This window comes from Schistocerca nitens, chromosome 1, assembly GCF_023898315.1.
Source record: "Schistocerca nitens isolate TAMUIC-IGC-003100 chromosome 1, iqSchNite1.1, whole genome shotgun sequence".
NCBI classification, from domain to species: Eukaryota; Metazoa; Arthropoda; class Insecta; order Orthoptera; family Acrididae; genus Schistocerca; species Schistocerca nitens.
Window position 1 is genome coordinate 39946706 of NC_064614.1, and position 21646 is coordinate 39968351.

General features: G+C 38.8%; 1 protein-coding gene and 1 pseudogene across 1 annotated transcript in view; one reads left to right on the top strand and one right to left on the bottom strand.

The window, feature by feature from the left end:
* Positions 1 to 20792, top strand: part of LOC126240636 (pancreatic triacylglycerol lipase-like) — a 59310-nt gene extending 38518 nt beyond the window's left edge. Inside the window, exon 6 of the mRNA XM_049948352.1 lies at positions 20654 to 20792. Coding sequence (XP_049804309.1) covers positions 20654 to 20792 — 139 coding nt within the window. The remainder of the gene's footprint in view (positions 1 to 20653) is intronic.
* On the bottom strand, positions 12404 to 12521 carry LOC126210167 (5S ribosomal RNA; annotated as a pseudogene).
* Positions 20793 to 21646: the final 854 nt, after the last annotated feature.

The window sequence follows — 21646 nt, forward strand, 5'->3', positions numbered from 1 at the left end:
TTTACTAGTCATTAAAACAAAATAGGCAGTCCCTATCTTCATTCTCTGTACCTCCCATTTGTCAGCAGACATATTTGATCTTTGTACCACATTTGGTGCTAGGCACGATGGACAATAAAATAACATAATACCACACTAAAATATCTGTGTTACTTATCACAATAATTGCTGGTTAAATTTACAGGTTAAGCTGCACTTGTCAATGAACATAATTCGATCTTTATTCCACACTTAGTGCAAGGCGCAATGGAAACTAAATTAAATATTCCCATGTGTAAATTATCTGTAATATTTACCAAAATACTACTGTTGATCAAATGTACAGCTTAAGCTGCATTTCTCAATGGACATCTTTCTATCATACTTAGTGTAAGGTACAATGGACTCTCAGATTAAATACCTCTGCATCTAAATTGTCTGTATTATTGTTGCAAAACTGTACAAAACATATATTAGCTAAAATAATATGCTTGTCAAGTCTCATAATGTTAATTACACATCTACAAAAATAAGTACACTTCATCAGCAAAACGATGTTTATGTCAATGTAATTTATTAATGTGTGTCAAAAATATGTGATCTTCATCAGCTACACAATATTTATGACAATGTTATTTCCACACCTAAAAACGTCTGTATTATGTTCCATACAATGCATGTTAGCTAAAATAATGTGGCATCTACTGGAAGAGTGAAATTATTATGCAACAAACACTTGATGGCTAAAACATGGCTGTGAACTCTCGGATTAATTTCCACAACGCTATTTTCACAAGTAAATTGTTCTATAACAGTACAAAACACATAAGGCTAAAACAACAGCCAGCAGTAATAGTTAACATTTCATCTTAGGCCTAAATAAGGCTTTGTTACAAAAACAAACCTGCCCAAACACCTTTTATGAAAGGAAGTAGATAATGCATCAAGAAAAATGTAAGTAATGTTATTGACTGGGTAAAATAGCTTTTTTCATTACTTTTGATCGAGAAGCGTACTAAAGTGATGAATTTTGACGAGATCTTCACCCATTGTATCACTTACTCTGCTATATGCAACTGCAAACAGAATCAAATATGAAATGTAAACACAAGAGAGTCAAAGGCAATGTTGGCCAAGGTGCCACACAGAGAGAAAAGTTCGATATTTCAAAAATACGATGTTTGCACCAAAATAAAATTGTCTGTATTATTTATCAAAATAGATATTGATGTTGAGTGCAAAACACACGTCACTACTGTCATAACTTAATTGTTCTATAACAGTGAAAAAAATATATGAAGTTCGCATTTTGGCACAGCTGATGTAACTTACAGATTAAGCAGCACTTCAAGGTGAACATGATTTGACCCTGTACCACACATTAAAGAAATCAAAAACTGCATGGACTATTTATCAAAACTTGAAATATGTGTTCTTTAAGATCACAAAATACACATGGTCCTACTGCTGATCTAACTTAAAGGTTAATGTGCGCTTGTCGATGACAACAGTATCACACTTAAAGAGTCAAGAATTGTGTGTATTATTTATCGAAACACACATGACTTGCTTATTTGTACTACTTATCTAACTTACAGATTAAAGTGCACAGCACTGACTTAACGCTGTCACGTAGATGAAACTACATGACATATCAAAGAAATAGCATACTGAAGAGTGATAATAAGCTTATACATAGATGCCGATCAAAAAGTTTACTTTCCAAGGTCGTACAGTCCAGAATCTGTATGCCAATCAGGTAAAATCTCTGTGACTATTGAGGCAATCATCTCACCACCACACCAGGTTGAAGGTACCCATGGGTAATGAAACGTTGAGTCCTGCTATGTGAAGAAGTCCATTCGACAGGAATCATCGACACTTCAAGGCCTTTTTTAAGGGACTGAAGGCATGATAATCACATGGGGAGTGATCAGGACTACACGGAAAGTGCCTGAACGTCTCCCACTTCTGCATCCTGACACGCATTATCATGAAGCAGCAGAACCCCTTGTTGCACCATTCCACAATGGTGGTTTTTGGCAGACATGCTGCCTCATATACATTCTTCATTCCCCAATGGATGTCTACCAGATTTTGTCCTGTGGCAGCCAAGAAAAGAATAAGAGCATGTTGGTCCTGCATGTACGTGTTTGGTAATAGTGTCACCATAGTTCACATTTCCCCATTTACCGCATGCACATTGGAAGACGCAAAATACCGCACTATACACGCTGGCAGATGACGTTCACCGGGCATTCACCATACCCACACCCTGCCATCGGATCGCCACATTGTGTACCGTGATTCGTCACTCCACACTAAGTTTTTCCACTGTTCAATCGTCCAATGCTTACGCTCCTTACACCAAGCGAGGCGTCGTTTGGCATTTACCAGCGTGATGTGTGGCTTACGAGCAGCCACTCGACCATGAAATCCAAGTTTTCGCACCTCAAGCCTAACTGTCATAGTACTTGCAGTGATTCCTGACGCAGTTTGGAATTCCTGTGTGATGGTCTGGATAGATATCTGCCTATTACACATTACGACCCTCTTCAACTCTCGGAGGTTTCTGTCAGCCAACAGATGAAGTCGGCCTGTATGCTTTTGTGCTGTACGTATCCGTTCACGTTTCCATTTCATAATCACATCAGAAACAGTTGACCTACGGATGTTTAGGGGTGCGGAAATCTCGCGTACAGATGTATGACACAAATGACACCCAATCACCTGACCACGTCCGACGTCCGTGATTTCCGTGGAATGCCCCATTCTGCTCTCTCACACTGTCTAATGACTACTGAGGTCGCTGATATGGAGTACCTGGGAGTAGGTGGCAGCACAGTGCACCTAATATGAAAAATGTATGTTTTTGTGGGTGTCCAGATAATTTTGATAACATAGTGTATTCTGAAGTCGAATATAAAAAGTTTCCTTGAGACCAAAAAGCTTCTGTCCACAAATCAGCACGGATTTAGAAAGCATCGCTCATATAAAACTCAGCTTGCCCTTTTCCCAAATTATAGCTTACAAACAACGGTTGGCGAGCAACAGACAGATTTCGTGTTCCTAGATTTCCGGAAAGCATTTGATGTGGTGTCCTATTGCAGACTTTGACAAAGGAGCGAGCACACGGCTTAGATTCCCAGGTATGTGAGTGGTTTGAAGACTTTTTTAGTAACAGAAGATAGGTATGTTGTCCTCGACAGCGAGTGTTCTTCAGAGTCAAGGGCACCATCAGGAGCGGCTCAGGAATAGCTGATAGGAAAACTCTTATTCTCTGTATACATAAATGATCTGACAGACAGGGTGATCATGACTGTAGGAGTATACAAGATGACTTAGAATTTGTAGTTGGTGTGATGAATTGCAGCCTTCTCTAAATATAGGAAAATATAAGTTAATGCGGACGAGTGCGAGAAACAGCTCTGTAACTTTCGAATATAGCTTTAGTAGGGTGCTGCATGACACAATCACGTCGATTAAATATCTAAGCGCAATGCTGCAAAGTGATGTGTAATGGAATGAGCGTGTCAAGTTGGTAGTAGGGAAGACGAATACTCGACTTCGTTTCTTTGGGAGAATTTTGGAAAATTGTAACTCATCCATAAAGAAAACAGTGTATAGAACAGTAGCGTGATTCGTTCTTGAGTACTGTTCCAATGTTTGGGATCCTAACGAGGTCGGATTTAAGGAAGACGCTGAAGCAATACGGAGGCAGGCTGCCAGATTTGTCACTAGTAGATTCGAACAGAACACAAGTACAGGGTGTACATCAAGTCTGGGAACACTTTCAATTATCCATTGCACAAGATCTAAACATTGTACAGATGTCATACATATTGCATTTTGAAGAAAAACTCTGAAAGTTTTTTTTTTTTTTACAAACATTCGATATGCAAACCATGAGTGACCCGGCAGACGTCAATACGGTAATCGAATGCTTGCCGTACCCGTCTCAGCATGACATCGTCGACTGTGACAGTCGCTTCCCATATTCTCTCCCGGAGCTCTGCTACCTCACGTGGTAGAGGCGGTACATACACCAGATCTTTAATGTCTCCCCACAGAAAAAAGTCACACAGAGTGAGATCTGGTGATCACGGAGGCCATTTTATGAAACAGCTGTCCCCGATCCATCAATGTGGCAGTTCCGTGCTCAGGTACCCATGAACTTCACGATGAAAATGTGGTGGAGCCCCATTCTGCTGAAAGATGAACAGAGAGTCCGATTGCATTTGAGGCATCAGCCATTGCTGCAACATGTCCAAACAGGAATATCCAGTGACAGTGCTCTCGGCGAAGAAGAATGGCCCGTACAGTTTTCGACGTGACAAGGCGCAGAAAACAATTACCTTTGGGGAATCACGGTCAAATTCAGTGCATTTGTGTGGATGCCTTGTACCCCAGATTCGACAATTACGCCTATTCATTTTCCCATTAGTGTGAAAAGCGGTTTCGTCGCGAAAAATTAAGCGATCAACAATGCCATCCCCATCCTCATTCAGTTGTTGCAACTGCGAACAAAACTCAAAACGCTTGTCTTTGTCGTCGTCATTGAGCTTCTGCACTAGCTCCAATTTGGATGGTTTCATAGACAGTTTCAGTCGCAGGACTTTCCACACTGTCATTGGAGCCATTTCCAGTTCAAAGGATGCTCGACGCACCGATTTCTTTGGACTCAGTACACGGAAAGCTCGCTCCGCACCTGAACTCGCCATGTTTGCGACTAGCGCTGACTATCGGCAAATTACCAAACTACACTGTAGCGGAGTACATGGAAAAAAAACTTCCAGGGTTTCTCACGAAAATTACATATGTATGATATCTGTACAATGTTTGGTTCTTGTGCCATAAATAATAGAAAGTGTCCTGGGACTTTATGTCCACCCTGTATTACAGAGACGCTTCGTGAACGCAATTGGGAATCCCTAGAGGTAAGACGATGCTCTTTTCGTGAGGGGCTAATTTACAGAACCAGCATTCAAGGCTGGCTGCAGAACAATTCCGTTGTCACCAACACACTTTTCGTCTAAGGACCACGAAGATATGATACAAAAAATTAAGGCTCGTACAATGACTTTTCGACAGTCGCTTCTCCCTCACTCTATTTGCTAGTGGTACATGAAAAGAAATCACTATTATCCATTTCATAAAGATTGACTCCTGACTTAGAGCTCTTATTATGGAAACATCGTATGATGAACATAGATGTGTTATAACGTGTCGGAATTGTGGAAATGTCTACTTATATTTAGTGTATGAATATTACAATTTAGTTGAAAATGGGTCGACATACGTGGTAATATTTAAGAGAAAGCGTGCTTTTCCGACCATTTTTTGGCGAGTGTCAGATTTGAGGAGTCATAGAAGTCAGACTGCAATTAGGAGAAAAATTTCCTCTGCACAATTTAATGATACAAGCACACTCAATTTCCAGACGAATTGTCGTTGCTTTCCAGTTAGTCATTTTGTACTGATAATGGAGGGCGTATTTTGGTGCAGTTCGCCTAGTTGTGATACGTACTAACAATACGAAAAGTGTAAATGCAAGATTTGTTATTGCCTTGCAGAGCTGTTATGTTTTTATCCACGTTTATCCGTATAAAGGGCTAATATCACATCTTTAATTTATTTGCTTTTCCATTTCCATGCGCCGCGTGCTCGCGTGTGCTATGTCGCCAGACCTCTGAACAGTATTTCCACTTCATTGTTGCGGCGTTACATCGCGGCTAAACCGTCAGACAGGAAAAAATCGTGCTTCCATTGGTTGTCGTGTATTCGTGTGAGACAGCGCTCGTAACATAATTTGTTGCCTTGCACTTATGTAGAACAATGCATCATTTACGGAGCTGTAAAAAGTCTGTGGTGATCAGTGTGTGTGCTTACTTTGAGGCCGAAAAAAGAACAGGGCGCGAGCAGTTCCGTACCACAGCCAATAAAGAGTGCTTCTGAATATCTCGGTATTAGTGAAAGTACAGTGAAGTGAATTTCGAGAGAGAATATAGAGAAAATTCGTGTCTTGCGTCACCAAGAAAGCGTTCTCACAGGCGACAGAAGTTTGTGTTGAGCGAGTTAAACAGGGAGCCGTAAGAAGAATAATGCAGTTTCCAACAGTGGCAGCCGAATTTGAAAATTTGAAGATTTAAGTGGAAGACTTTCCTGATATGACAAACAATCCGTTGGCGTGTTATTCGAAAATTGGGTTTCAGATACAAAAAGTTCAACAAAAAAACCTGTGCTGGTGGAAAACAAACATATGTCAAAAAAGAGACGAGTTCTTGCGACAGATAAGACACTTGCGCTATGCTGGATGGACTATTCATTACACTGATGAGAGCTGGTGTGGTGTAAATCATTCCAGAAAGTTTGGTTAGCAGGAACAAAAAATGCCTTATGCATCAGAATGAATGAATGAATGAATTATCACATAAGAAGTGTTCGGGAGTGAAATGGCTGGAAAGGAGGAATTCAAACACCGCCCGGTTCTGGAAATAAGGATTATAATGTGCCGCTTAGGGAACTGCTGGCTTGTTTTCTATTGGGCAAAAAGAAGGTGCAGATTATCATTCTGAAATGAATGTCAAACACTACGCAGAGTGGTTTAGGAGCGTTCTCGAAAAATTACCAAACAGATCTGCGCGATGATAAATCCAGTATCACGATATCCATCCACGAAATGGAGAAAGCATTCTACTCTTGAATGGATGGGAAGCAATAATGTAGGGCTCCCATCCGTCACATCATACGAGGAACTTAGTAAAGCTGGCCTACTGGAACAGTGCGACCCCACTTCAGGCCACAGGAATACCTTTTGGAAAGTATATTATGATCAGTGGAAAAGGAAATTAAACTTCTGTGGCGCACTGTGAATTGAACGCCATTGAATTAGTTTGGGCAATTGTCAAGAACAAGGTAGCAAAGGAGGACAAGAATTTTAAAATGAATGAAACTTTACAGTTGTGTCGCTCCCCTCTGGAAAGTGTTCCCCAAAGTGCCTGGAGGAATTCAGTGAATCATGTACACAAACTTGAAAACAGTTACGCACAAAGAGTCCACTGTCTTGACATAGGAATAGCACCATGGCTGATCCAGGTAGACGACTGACTGCAATAGCAGCAGCGAGATCGCAGTCAGGAGCAATAAGATTTACTGTTGACATGTACTATACCGACGTTCTTTATTGTGAGCTGCTTGCATATCCAGCATTTGTTTGTAATTTCCCACATTATTTCTTTCTACTCGCAATAAAAACCGAACGCGGCAATGCTGTACTGGAACGCGACTACGAAGTTACCGTTCTTCGCTGATGAACACTGCAACAGAAGCGGCGCGTTAGTTTGACAACTACAGCCTCCCATATATTGCAGCTACTCACACAATGGCTTTACTAACTCTTAACTAACAAACGCGAGGAGTACTCATTAACAAACACATATGACGCAACCAAAAAAAATTCAAGCTTAAACTTGTATCTTCATCGTCGCAATAGTTACAACGGTAATGTCAATAGCAGCGTTTTGCGTTTAATATTACAGCGATGAAACGAGTGATGAGAAAATAACGAAAATCGACATGTAAATAGAACAAAATTGTGCAAAGGAATTTTTTTTCCTAATTAAGATATGATTTTCATACGTCCTTGAAGTTAACATGGCCGAAAAAAAGCTAGAAAACGCACGGTTTCTCTTAAATATTACAGCGTACGTCGCCCCCATTTGAACAAAGATGTAGATTAGATTAGATTAATACTTGTTCCATAGATCATGAATACGACACTTCGTAATGATGTGGAATGTGTCTTTTTTTCCCCCCTTAATTTATATCTAAAAATTCAGCCAATGAGTAGAAGGAGTTGTCATCTAGAAATTCTTTTAACTTATTTTTAAATGTTAGTTGGCTGGCTGTCAGGCTTTTGATGCTGTTTGGTAGGTGACCAAAGACTTTTGTGGCAGCATAATTTACCCCTTTCTGTGCCAAAGTCAGATTTAACCCTGCATAGTGAAGATCATCCTTTCTCCTGGTGTTATAGCTATGCACACTGCTATTACTTTTGAACTGGGCTGGATTATTAACAACAAATTTCATAAGTGAATATATATACTGTGAGGATCCCTAGATCCTTAAATAGATGTCTGCAGGATGATCGTGGGTGGGCTCCAGCAATTATTCTGATTACACGTTTTTGAGCAATGAATACTTTTCTACTCAACGATGAATTACCCCAGAATATGATGCCATACGAAAGCAGTGAATAAAAGTAGGCATAGTAAGCTAATTTACTGAGATTCTTATCACCAAAATTTGCAATAACCCTAATAGCATACGTAGCTGAACTCAGACGTTTCAGCAGACCATCAATGTGTTGCTTCCAGTTTAACCTCTCATCAATGGACACACCTAGAAATTTTGAAAATTCTACCTTAGCTACAGACTTCTGTTCAAAGTCTATATTTATTACTGGAGTTGTGCCATTTACTGTACGGAACTGTATATACTGTGTTTTATCAAAATTTAAAGAGAGTCCGTTTGCTGAGAACCACTGAATAATTTTGTGAAAAACATCATTTACAATTACATCACTTAGTTCTTGGTTTTTGGATGTTATTACTATACTTGTATCATCAGCAAAAACAACTAACTTTGCATCTTCGTCAATGTGGAATGGTAAGTCATTAATGTATATCGAGAACAGTAAAGGACCTAAGACCGAACCCTGTGGGACCCCGTACTTGATAGCCCCCCAGTTTGAGGAATCAGCTGTTGTTTTAACATTACATGACCCACTTATTTCAACTTTCTGCATTCTTCCAGTTAAGTATGAATTAAACCATTTGTGCACTGCCCCCCTCAAACCATAATGATTTAGCTTATCTAAAAGAATTCCATGATTTACACAATCAAAGGCCTTTGAGAGATCACAAAAAATACCAATGGGTGATGTCCGGTTATTCAGAGCTAATATTTGATCAGTGAAAGCGTATATAGCATTTTCTGTTGAAAAGCCTTTCTGAAAACCGAACTGACATTTTGTTAGTACTTTATTTTTACAAATATGGGAGGCTACTCTTGTGAACATTACTTTCTCAAAAATTTTTGATAGAGCTGTCAGAAGAGAGATTGGGCAGTAGTTGTTCACATCCGACGTATCCCCCTTTTTATGCAATGGTTTTACAATGGCATATTTCAGTCTATCGGGGAAAACACCCTGCTCCAAAGAGCTATTACATACGTGGCTGAGAATCCTACTTATCTGTGGGGAACTCGCTTTAAGTACCTTGCTGGAAATGCCATCAATTCCGTAAGAGCTTTTACTTTTCAATGAGTTTATTATTTTACTGATTTCAGAGGGAGAGGTTGGTGGAATTACAGTTGTTTCAAACTGCACAGGTATGGCCTCTTCTATTAGTAGCCTTGCCTCTTCTAGTGAAGATCTAGATCCTATTTTCTCCACAACATTTAAAAAATGATTATTGAAAATATTTTCAATTTCTGATTGTTTGTTAGTGCACTTGTCATTCAGTTTTATGGCACTAAAGTCTTCCTGTGCTCTTGGTTGCCCTGTTTCCCTTTCAATAATATTCCAAATTGCTTTAATTTTATTATCAGAGTTACTGATCTCAGACATGATACACATGCTTCTGCACTTTTTAATAACTTTTCTTAGTACCGCACAATAGTTTTTATAATATTGAACAATTTCGGGGTCAGTACTCCCTCTTGCTGTTAGATACAGTTCTCTTTTACGGTTGCAAGATATTCTTATTCCTTTAGTTAGCCATGGTTTTTTATATGTTTTCTTGGAATTATGTTTAACTATTTTCTTGGGAAAACAATTTTCAAATACCCTTAAAAATGTATCGTGAAATAAGTTATATTTCAAGTTTGCATCAGATTCCTTATACACTTCATCCCAGTCTAGTTGCTGTAGGCTTTCCCTAAAGTTTGCAATATTTATATTGTTAACTGAACGCACTGCTTTGAAAGTCTGATTTGATATACTGCATGGAGCTCTGTCATGTACTGTAACTAGCTGTGCACCATGATCTGAAAGACCATTCTCAACAGGATAAGCATTTATGTCCTTAAACTTATCTTGGTCTATAAAAAAGTTATCTATTACTGTACTGCTGTTCTTTGTTATCCGAGTAGGAAGATCAATGACAGAGCTCAAATTGAAAGAACTGAGTAATACTACAAGGTCATTCTTTTATTACACTCTTTCAGGGAGTCAACATTGAAATCTCCACAAACGATAATTTGCTTCCCCCTGTCTGACAGATAGCACAACAAAGCATCCAAGTTTTCTAGAAATAGCTGGAAGTTCCCTGAGGGGGACCTATACACTGTTACAATTATGAAAGTGCCATCATTTAGTTTAAGTTCAGTGGCACATGCTTCCATATGTTGCTCTACACAAAATTTTTTAGTTTCTAAATTTTTTACACTGTGGAAGCTTTTGACATATATGGCAACTCCTCCTCTCATCATATTATCTCTACTTACATGTGCAGCTAATTTGTACCCATTGATGCTAACCTTTTGCATATCAGTGACAATGTGATGCTCAGACAGGCATAGTACATCTATTACATTCTCAGTTTCTATATCTTCTAAACAAAGCAGAAGCTCATCAATTTTATTCTTCAATCCCCCAATATTTTGATGAAATATACTAACATTATTTTTTACTTTACTTTTGTGAGTATCATGAACTTTTTTTACATCTTTATTACTTGCCTGGCTGAGTTTCCCACTGGACACTGATCTTACACTAAAAAAGAGTATTCATATACTAAACAAAAGTAGACATTTACACGATTCCGACAAGTTAAAATATCAGTGTTCGTAATACAGTCTGACCAGAAAGTCAGGGGTCAATCATTATGAAATGGATAATAGTAGTGGTATGTGATACACTCCGCCATCCACTATATGCGGAATATGTATTGTAAACGTAGATGTTTGACCAGTGGAGCGCTGTGGATCGATCGTTATTTTGCTTTAGATAAATAAACGTTCTTGTATTATTCCATCCTACGCTAACCCTTTCAGACCCTCTGGCATGGTGTACACCAACTTTTACTGTATCATGGTTGCGATAGAAGTATTTTTTCCCATTGGAAATCAGGGTACACATTTGTGAATGTTCAACCTTTCCATCATGCGCAAGTGCTGCCAACTGTTAGGCATCACTATGAAAATATCAGCGGTGCGCAGCGCCTCATGAGCACCAGAATACACAGATGTGGGTAGTTCGCTATATTCCACTGTATAACTCGATATTGTTATTGTTATTTTGTTATTTTGCACGGTGGTTATTGAATGATCAGTTTACTATTTATTGCAATAGAGAATATTTCGTAATTAGTTATTTTAGTCCATAAAATGGAGACACGTACACAAAATATGTTTTGTAAATGGGTACATGTTTTTGTATAAATATTGCATCTAAAATCATTGAAAAATCACCTAAGGACATTACCACATAAAAAATGTTTCTTCCTCCAGCAAAAAAAGGTCTTAAAGAGAAACCCACACAACAGTGATCAGTGATTGGTTAAAAATTAAATTCCCATAGTTATGATTATATACATGCGTCTTTGGATAACGATCTTGAAAAGTAGTTGACTGACATTGAAGGAAGTAGGTGGAAATGGCTAGTTGAATGACCTTGAGAAATAGTTGACACTAGGTAATTGGAAGTATAGCACCCCGTGTTTCGCACTTACATAACGTCATAGGGTGTGCGGTTTTTAACACACCTAACGATGAACTTCGTATGCACCTAATCGATGTTAAGTATTTATTCCCCAGACCCTAGTAATCTGTCAGTTGTTTCAAAATGTAAATTGTTCAAATAATGCACTGTGTTATTTGTTAAACCTTTATTTATGATCTCTGAAATGTATCTTTTTCGAAAAATCTGCCAAATTCTAACAAAAAGCTCCAAAACTGTAGATAGTAGTGGAAGAAGATGGTCATATGTTGCAGAAATGCCATTGGGAATAATACTCTGCTGCAAAAAGCCCAAAATTGCGTAAGGGTTTAAGGCATATGACTGAACATGAGTGAGGAATCTGTCTGATTGTTAGTCATGACCTTCCACTATGGTGTAAAAGTGTCTAATCAGTCAGATGGTTAGTAAGACCAAGGGACTGGTTGGGTCTTTTTGGACTGGTTGTTGAAAATCATTATTTTTAGGTAATAAATTATTATAAAGCACTGCGTCTTCAGGCCACAAGTGGCCCATCGGGACCATCCGACCGCCGTGTCATTCTCAGCTGAGGATGTGGATAGGAGGGTCATGTGGTCAGCACACCACTCTCCTGGTCGCTATGATGGTTTTCTGTGACCGGAGATGCTACTATTCGGTCGAGTAGCTCCTCAATTGGCATCACGAGGCTGAGTTTACCCCAAAAAATGGCAACAGCACATGGCGTCGTGGATGGTCACCCTTCCAAGTGCTGGCCACGCCCGACAGCGCTTAACTTTGGTGATCTGACGGGAACTGGTGTATCCACTGCGGTAAGGCCATTGCCCAATAAATCATTATAATCATATATTAAATAATGATGATGAAAGCAACATGTCATTAATAAGAATGATGAAAGTGATATTTCATTATGACAGGTCATTAATAAAAGTGATAAGGGTAACAGACTGACTTGTAGAGAACAATAGACCCTTTGCCACAGGTAGGACTTTTACCCGTGATCTAGAAGGAGGGCAACTTTGTCAGGACATTGATCCTTTGAGGAGATCTGGCAACAAGTAACACTGACCCTGAGACACCTGACAGCAATGCAAGCTGTCCTGAAGTGTACTTTGCTCCACTACTTATGTTTGATAGTAATAGACTCCTTTCAGTCAAATGCATACTCTTGGCCTGTGCTACTCTGCTTTTTATGCCCTGCTTCCTTCATCCATCACAGGATACTTTGCTTCCAAGGCAGCATAATTCCTTAATTTTGTCTACTTTGTGATCACCAATTTTGATGTTTAGCTTCTTACTGTTATTATTTTTGCTACTTCTATTTACTCTAAACTTTCTATGGTTTACCTTCAATCCATATACTGTAGTCATTAGACTACTCATTCTATTTAATAGATTCTTCTTCACCTTCTTTGAGGGTAGCAGTGCCATCATCGTATCTTACCATCGATATCCCTATGCTCTGAATTTTAATTCTATTCTTCAGTCTTTCTTTTATTTTTCTCATTGCTTTTGTGTGTGTAGAATAAACAGTGGGGCCAGAAGATAGCATCCCTGTCTTACATCCCTTTTAATCCGAGCACTTAGTTCTTGGTCTTTCAATCTTATTTTCCCCCTCTGGCTCTTGTACGAGGGCATGCTGAAAAGTAATGCTCCCGATATAGCCCCCTGCCACTTTTCCATTCATCTGTGTATTGTTTTTGTTAGCAACTTAGATGCATGAGCTGTTAAGCTGAATGTACGATAGTTCTTGCAGTTATATGCTCACGCTACCTGCAGAATTGTGTGGATGATATTTTTCCGTAAGTCTGACGGTATGTTTCCTGTCTTATAGATCCCACATACAAGCTTGAACAGTCATTTGGTTGTGATTTCCCCAAGCAATTTTTAGAAACTCTGATTAAATGCTATCTATCCCTTCCACCTTATGTGATTTAAGTCTTCCAGAGCTCTTTTAAATTCTGACTCTAATACTAGATCCTCTGTCTCTTCCATATCAACTCCAGTTTCTTCTTCTATTGCATCATCAGACAATTCCTCTCCCTCACATAGGCCTTTGGTGTACTCTTTCCATACATCCACTCTTTCCTCTGAATTTAACAGCAGGATTCCCATTACACTCTTAATGTTACCAACCTTACTTGTAATTTCACCAAAGTTTGTTTTGACTTCTCTATACGCTGAAATGATGATCAATTCTCTTTTGATTTCTTCACACTTTTCCTGTAGCCATTTTGCCTAGGCATTTACTATTTATTTCATTTGTAAGTGATTTATGTTTCTGTATTCTGTCTTTCTCTGAACATCTTTGTACTTCCTTCATCCATCAATTGAAGCATTTCTACTGTTACCCAAGTTTCTTCACAGTCATCTTCCTGGTGCCTAAATTTGTCTGCCCAACTTATGTGATTGCTTTTTTTAGGGACCTCAACTCCTCTTCAACTGAACTGCTGCTCTGGTATTCGCTACTGCAATATCCACATCTTTAGCAAACTTCAAAGGTGTTTCATCATTCCTCAGCATACAATTTGCTTCCACAATTGTTCTTCCAGGTGATTCTCTTAAATTTCAATTCACTCTTCATCATTATTAAACTGTGGTCTGACTCTACATCTACTCCTGGGTATGCCTTACAAACCAATATCTAATTTCGGAATCTGATGTACTCCTACTGGAATCACCCAGTGCCTCCAGAGCTTTTCCGTGTACACCCCATCCTCTTGTGATGTCTGAACAGGAGTATTCTCTATTACCAGCTGACATTTATTGCAGAACTCATTTAGTCTTTCTGTCCTCTCATTCCTACTACTATGCCCATATTCTCCCATAACTATTTCTTCTAATCCTTCCCCTGCAACTGCATTCCAGCGTTCCATGACTATTACATTGTAATTTTCTTTTACCTACTGAATTACCCATTCAGTATCCTCATACGTAAACTATTGATGACAGTGTTGGAATGCTGTCAAATCTGATGAGAACTACCCAGTTACAATAAATCCTACCTCCATTATACCATTTTCTGCTGCTGTTGATATTACCCTAAATTCTTCTGATGAGAAATCCTTATCTTCTTTCCAGTTCATTTCATTGACACCCGATATAACTAGATTAAGGCTGTGTTTCCCTTTTCAGATTTTCTAGCTTCCATACCACATTAAAACTTCTGCCATTCACAGTCCAAGTCATCAAGTGTTACCTTTTTATTTGTTATTCCATCTTTTTCTCATGGTCATCTTCCTCTTGCTAATCCCCTCTCAGAGATCTGAATGGAGGCCAGTCCAGAATGTTTTGCCAATGGATAGATCATCATGACAGTTTTTCAGTTACAATGCACATAGCCTGTGAATACACGTTATCTGCCTTTAATACAGTGGTTTCCATTGTCTTATGCATCCTCTTTTCATTGATTACTGTTAATTCTTCCACCTTTTAGGAGTGTCCTGAATCCATGTCCACACCTCTGCTATCTTTGACAAGGCCACTGGAAGTCGATGATGACTTCCTACACCAGAAGTCTTTGCACACCATTGCTGATGATTATTAATCAAAATTTAAGCAGTAGCTAGGTTCGAACGTTGAACCCACGGCGTTTTGATTACTAGTCAAAGATGCTACCCCTAGACCATCAGGGGCTTCTGCCTTGAAGCTGTGCTGCTTTGATGTGAAGAATATTCAGTATGTTTGAACACAAATTGTTGTAGGTATTCCAGTTCCTTTGCAAGGCTGTATCTCTCAGACACAACATGTGCCCCACGTACCAACATTTGAAGGACATCTGTAGTATACGATGGATGATGACTACTAGACGCCTGCAAATATAGGGCCATATGTGTGGACTTATAGTAAACGGACAGTAGACAGCTGTCTTTTTCCATAAATCTGATATTCTCATCGATTGAATTCAGATGCTGCAAAAACATGATTGCTCTTCTTCCTGGTGTGTCAGCACTACAAAAGCATCATCACTGTGTCACCAGAAAGGCCTTTGGCTTAAGTTCCACTGATTCAAGTGTCCTGTCCCCAAAGTATTCCATAAAAATGTTACTTACCATCAGGTAGGGAGGATTATCTTTAGCAACACCAACAGTCAATTCAAAATATTCACTGTTGAATAAAGAGTAAGCTGAGAGAAGGTGTGATGGAAGAGTGCTGCTGTATCAGCTTCAAACTTACACCAATGAGTGACAACAGTTCCATGAGAGAAACCCTAGTGAAGAATGAGATGACAAACTTACTAACAAGTCCAATTCATTGAGTCATACTGAGCTCAATCTATTAATGAAGTCAGCAGAGCTGTGAACACGATGGAAGCATTTTCCCACAAAAAGTCTCCGCAACAAAGTGGCATGTCTAGCTAGTCACACTTTCCTGGGCTGATATTACACACAGTAGGACACAATGGTACATCTTCTTTGTGAATTTTTAGAAGACCACATAAACTTGGTCGAACAGAGCTTGAGGTCTTAATCTTTTCACAGCTTCTTGCCAAAGAGGAGAATAATTCAACACCGCTTACATTATTTCTTTCTACTCTCCGTGTAGTGCCTTTATCAATTTTCCGGTGTACTTTGTTCACTCAGCAGACTGTAAATCTTCTAGTCAAAGACCTACATCACAACAGTACAGTGGTGTTTCACTTATTCATTGGAAGGCAGTGTGTGGGGATCTCATCATAATTTGAGTGGTGCAGCCCTTTCCATGAAAGAAACATTACTTTCCTGAGAAGGAACCCTCATAAGTGCACCACATATTTCATACCTTATTTCTTCTGCTGCACGACTGGGAAGGGTTTTTTAACAGCTTTTCAATAGTACTAATAATACTAGTTAAACACTAGGTTCTAGGCTTAGGAGCAAAGTTCAAGCCATTCCCAAACATTGGCAGCTTCACATTATCCAAACCCATATCTGAGAAATTGACCATGAAGTGCTGAAAAGTAACTTCTTGTGGTTATGATCCTGACATGTGGAAGAAGTTTGAAGATTGTTTTGAAGAAGACTCCTTATGAACCCAGTCTGACTTGCTCAGGTTATACCATCGACAGATTACTCACTCCCAACCACTGATACACTACACCCAGTGTACACATGTTAATTCATAATTCATGCGCTATCAGCTGTCACAAGACCATAGCAACAACGTTCTGTTAGTATGGTAATTGTAGAAGCTTGTTTTGTAGCTCTTTGGATCTTCAATGAAATTTCCAGTCTTTGGATCTTCAGCCACTAAATTTGGATCTTTCAGTCACAAAATTTATTTCACCTATTGTTTTGATATTCATCGTCAGACTGGATGTCTAATGTGCCTCATCAGAAATTCATTTTTCTCCATCTTTTTGGTCCATAGACTGCATTCCAAACAGAAAACTTTAAGTATCTTGTGAATTGTCCAATATCCATTGTAAGGTGTAACAAAAGCCTTGATAATTCCCTCCACAAGGCTAAGGAAGAATGTTGGTCTCTTCGTGTAAGAAATGTTGCTATGTTGCATAGTGCTGTGGAAAGGTTATATGATATTCGCTGAAGTGAACGAGCTCACGTTCTCTGTCACTGGTTGTTTTTCAGTGTGACTACTGCTTAAAGAATTAGAATTGTAATGCAGATTTCTGGTCTTCAGTGAATCTGTTATGTTTTACCTTATCTCTCTGGAATATAGCCTAGAGTGTACTGTTCAGTTGAACATAGTTTTCTACATAGTAAATTATAATCAGCAGGATTCTGACCTTTGGTTGGGCTTCCAGCACAGTATTTGCCATAAATGTAATTATGATGTTTGTAGTCAAAGCAGACATTCACTCTTCATGTTCTTTATCCTAGGGCACAATGAGTCATTATCTGTTTGATATATTGACCTCCGCCCGATGACCATCTTGTTGTGGGCTCAAGACTGGTGTCTGTACACTGGGCATTCTGTCATTATGATATATGCCTAGGTCTTCAATTATTACTTTATTAATTTGGTCTCTCCGAAGATAGAGGAACCAGAGAAGCAATATTTGCTCTAAAACTAATAATAGAGAAACGACTAGATAAGAACCTGAAAACATACTAGCTTTCATAGATGTAGAGAAAGCCTTTGATAATGTTAAATGGGATAAGATGTTTGAGGTACTCAAAAAAGTAGGAATAGACCATAAAGATAGAAAAATGATATGGAACCTGTACAAAAACGAGACAGCAGTTATCCGAGGACGGACAAAACAAGAAGAGGTGCAGATACGGAAAGGTGTCCGACAAGGTTGCGCACTATCCCCTGTTATCTTTAACGTATACATTGAAGATGTGTTAAAAAAAGTAAGGGAAAATTCACAGACAGGTGTAGTAATTCATGGCCAACGAATAGATATGATAAGATATGCCGATGATATAGCTGCCCTGGCTGAAAGTGAAGAAGATCTTTCAGTCCTACTGAATAGAATGGATAAAGTTATGGGTGAAGAATATAATATGAGAATTAATAAAGCAAAAACAAAAGTATGGCATGCGACAAAGAAGATCAAGTGAAAGTCCAAATTCATGTAGGCAATGAACTGCTTGAACAAGTTGATAAATTTACTTATCTGGGCAGTAATATTACCAGGGATGGAAGGAGCAAGGCAGAAGTGAGAAGTAGAATTGCTCAAGCAAAGGCTGCTTTTAACAAGAAGAAAAACATATTAACATCTAAGAGCATCAGCCTTGAAATCAGGAAAAGATTTTTGAAATCATATGTGTGGAGTGTGGCATGCTATGGGTGTGAAACATGGACTCTCAGGACAGAGGAAGACCAGAAGCTAAATTCTTTTGAAATGTGGTGCTATAGACGCATGCTCAAAATAAAATGGATCGACAAGGCCACAAACGAAGTGGTTCTGGAAAGAGCAGGTGAGAAGAGAAGCTTCTGGAGTTGAATTGTTAAAAGAAGAGTGCAATTTACAGGCCATTTATTAACACATAAACGACTCCTGAACACAATCATGGAGGGATATGTCGAGGGAAAAAGACCAAGAGGAAGACCACGACTGAGGTACATGGATCAAATTGTGAAAGATGTGGGATGTAACACCTATAAAGAAATGAAGAGAAAAGCTGAAAGACGCACAGAATGGAGACAAGCTGCCATTGTAGCTGTTGCAAACCAATCCTTGGATTGACCACTACAGAAGAGTTTGGTCTGATGTGGCCACAGTTTGTTGCTGAACAGTAGGTTCACTTCGTTGCTGTTTGTGCCAGCCTCACACTGTTAACTGACATTTTTCTTGCCTGGGATGGTCTCCCTAGTCTTCGGTTTTGGCCTCACTTTTACCAGAAGAACACATGCTTGCTCTGTGGGTAGGACCCTGTTTCCTCAGTGTCTCTTACTCTGTCTATCCCAACAATTCCCGATCACGTTTCTTGCTGCCAGTCTGCCCTATTGGTGATTCAAAAAAACCATGATAAAATTGTGTATCTTGTTTAGTGCTTCGAGAGTTTTGAGGTAAATTCTAGAAACACTTGGCTCTCCACCATCCCGATATTTTAATGATGATGGTGAGAGAGCCTTTTTACTGCGCCACACATATCTGTGTGTGCAGGGGGGACAGCTGTCACAAGAAGCTAGGACCTGCATCAGACGAGCGGCCCCAGCAAGTGGTTACCAGCAGTGCCTTGAGATGTATATCAGAAAGTCAAAGAGTGTTTGTATAATGTTCCATGATTTATGGTGTCATGAGGATTGTTAAAGAGACAAATTAAGTGTGTATTGTATAGAGACTCTTACTTCATGTCCTGGCTCTGCATGAGGCAGCACATATGTAATTGTATGGGTATTTTGTTGATTGTGACATTTATCTTGGAACCAGTTGGCTTACTGGAGCTTGTACAGAATAATTGTTACTTTGGGGATGAGAGTTGAAAATATATTGTTGTTGAACTGCAAAGATTCTACGAGTACATGATTTATTTCAAGAATAGAGAGTTGTTTAATATTATTCCATTTCACCTGATACAGTCTTCAGAGAAGAATGAAATGGTGAGAGTGACATAGCTGATGAACCTAAGAAGAGGATCGGCTGCATGCACAATGTATGAGTCAACTGGTAGAGACATGTGAGTCATGCAACCCAAAACAGCACTGTCTCTTGTTGTCCAAGAAAGCGTTAGACTTGTGCAGCATCACCAACTCTTTGTAACATAGAAACTACTCACCTATTGTCATTTTCAGGTCTCAAACCTGAATATTCATCTCGTTTGCCTATCTTCATGCACCCTCACTATTTTTAGCAAGCTTGCAACTGCATCCCAGCTACTACATGAAAAACCTGATATAATCCAGGACCTCATTGGGTTGCAGTTTTGTTTGAGATTTTTCTACTGCATATGTTAGTCTTCACATCTTTATTGGACTGTATTTACCCTGGCAACTGGAGTTGTTCTTGCAGATAATCTTCCTTACATCACTTGCCTTCCTCTGTGTGGAAGTGTTCAGCTTTTGTGTTACAGTTTTTATTTTTTCTGTTGTCTTGACTCAGGTAGAAAGCTGTTATGCTTTATAGATCTTTCTAGTTTTATTACTTGATATATACACTTCATGACTGGTTTTTGTTTTTTTGTTTTTATTACCTCCATGTGCACATGATACCAGCATGAACTGCAGATGGGCTAGCTGTCAGAACAGTTAGCACAGGGCTGTGAAGATGAATATGATATTCATGGCTCATAAACATGTCTCAGTCTGTGAACTGCCATTGATTTATTTTAGTTGTATATTTCTTATGTGAACGTAGTCTCCATTTCTTCTAAACTCAAACTTTTTCCAAGCCTGCAGTTTTCTCCTTTTTTGGCTTTATAATAGATGAAAGAATGGAACACAGCTGTGCAAATGCTGTATTGTCTTTCTGTCCAACTGCAATAAACAGAATGTATTTGGCATGATACACTTTTTGATTTCTCTAATATTGTTCTGTCAAAGTATGACATCTGACCTTTTCCATTTCAGCAATACACGTGGTTCTTACTTCCTTCGTACTAGTACATCCTTTCCTTTCGGCCTGGGGAAAGAAGGCATCTATGTTCCACAACTTCCAACTACAGCAAGCCCTCTGCCAGAGAATGAAATCAGAGGGCACAGTGGTTGACTTCAACAGTTACATGAGGTGAAAAATACTAAGCAATGTATCAATGCCGCTAACTCATTATAATGCTAGATGTGAGGACTTTTGTGTAAACATAAATGAGACTGTTGATAATAAGCTACATAAAAATTTTCTTATGTATTATTTGGTTATTTAAGATGTTTCAATAAAAATATTAAAGGAGTGAGTAAAAGTTTCCTTTCAAGAGCTGCAAAAGTCAGGTACATGACTGGTTACAACATAAATACTTATCTATTTAAAGTATTTTCCTTTTTCTTCTTATTTGATGATTTGGTCGTAGAAGATATGTGACAAGACACTAGGAATGCTTCTCCCCTCACAGTCTGATTTACCTCAACTAGCCTTCTAATCAGCTTTCAGGTATAACTACTGCTTACAGGTAAAGTATTGCCAACAGGTGAAAGTAATTTGTTGAAAAATTGTTCAAGGTGAAAAGTCAGTGCCATTTCTAGGTATTGAATTTCAATGAGAATGTTCTGAAGAGGAACTTCTTTCCTGTCTTCACATATATATGTTAATAACAAATGAAAAGTTAATATACAGAAAATATTTTACTGGTGAAAATGTGTATTAGATGTTACATAAGTGTGCAAATAACTGTAATGCTCTTGAATTTATCAGTTTGAGATTCTGTGCAAAACATACTAATTACACTCCAGATAATTTACACTGGTGAAGTACATCTGTAAGATAAATGCATGCTATTCTGAACAATTTTATCTGTATTTATGTATTATACAATAGATGGAAACTTTAGTGCAACCAAACCAAAAATATGTATATTTATTTCTGATAATGGTAATATAGACTGGCAATGGCAAGGAAAGCGTTTCTGA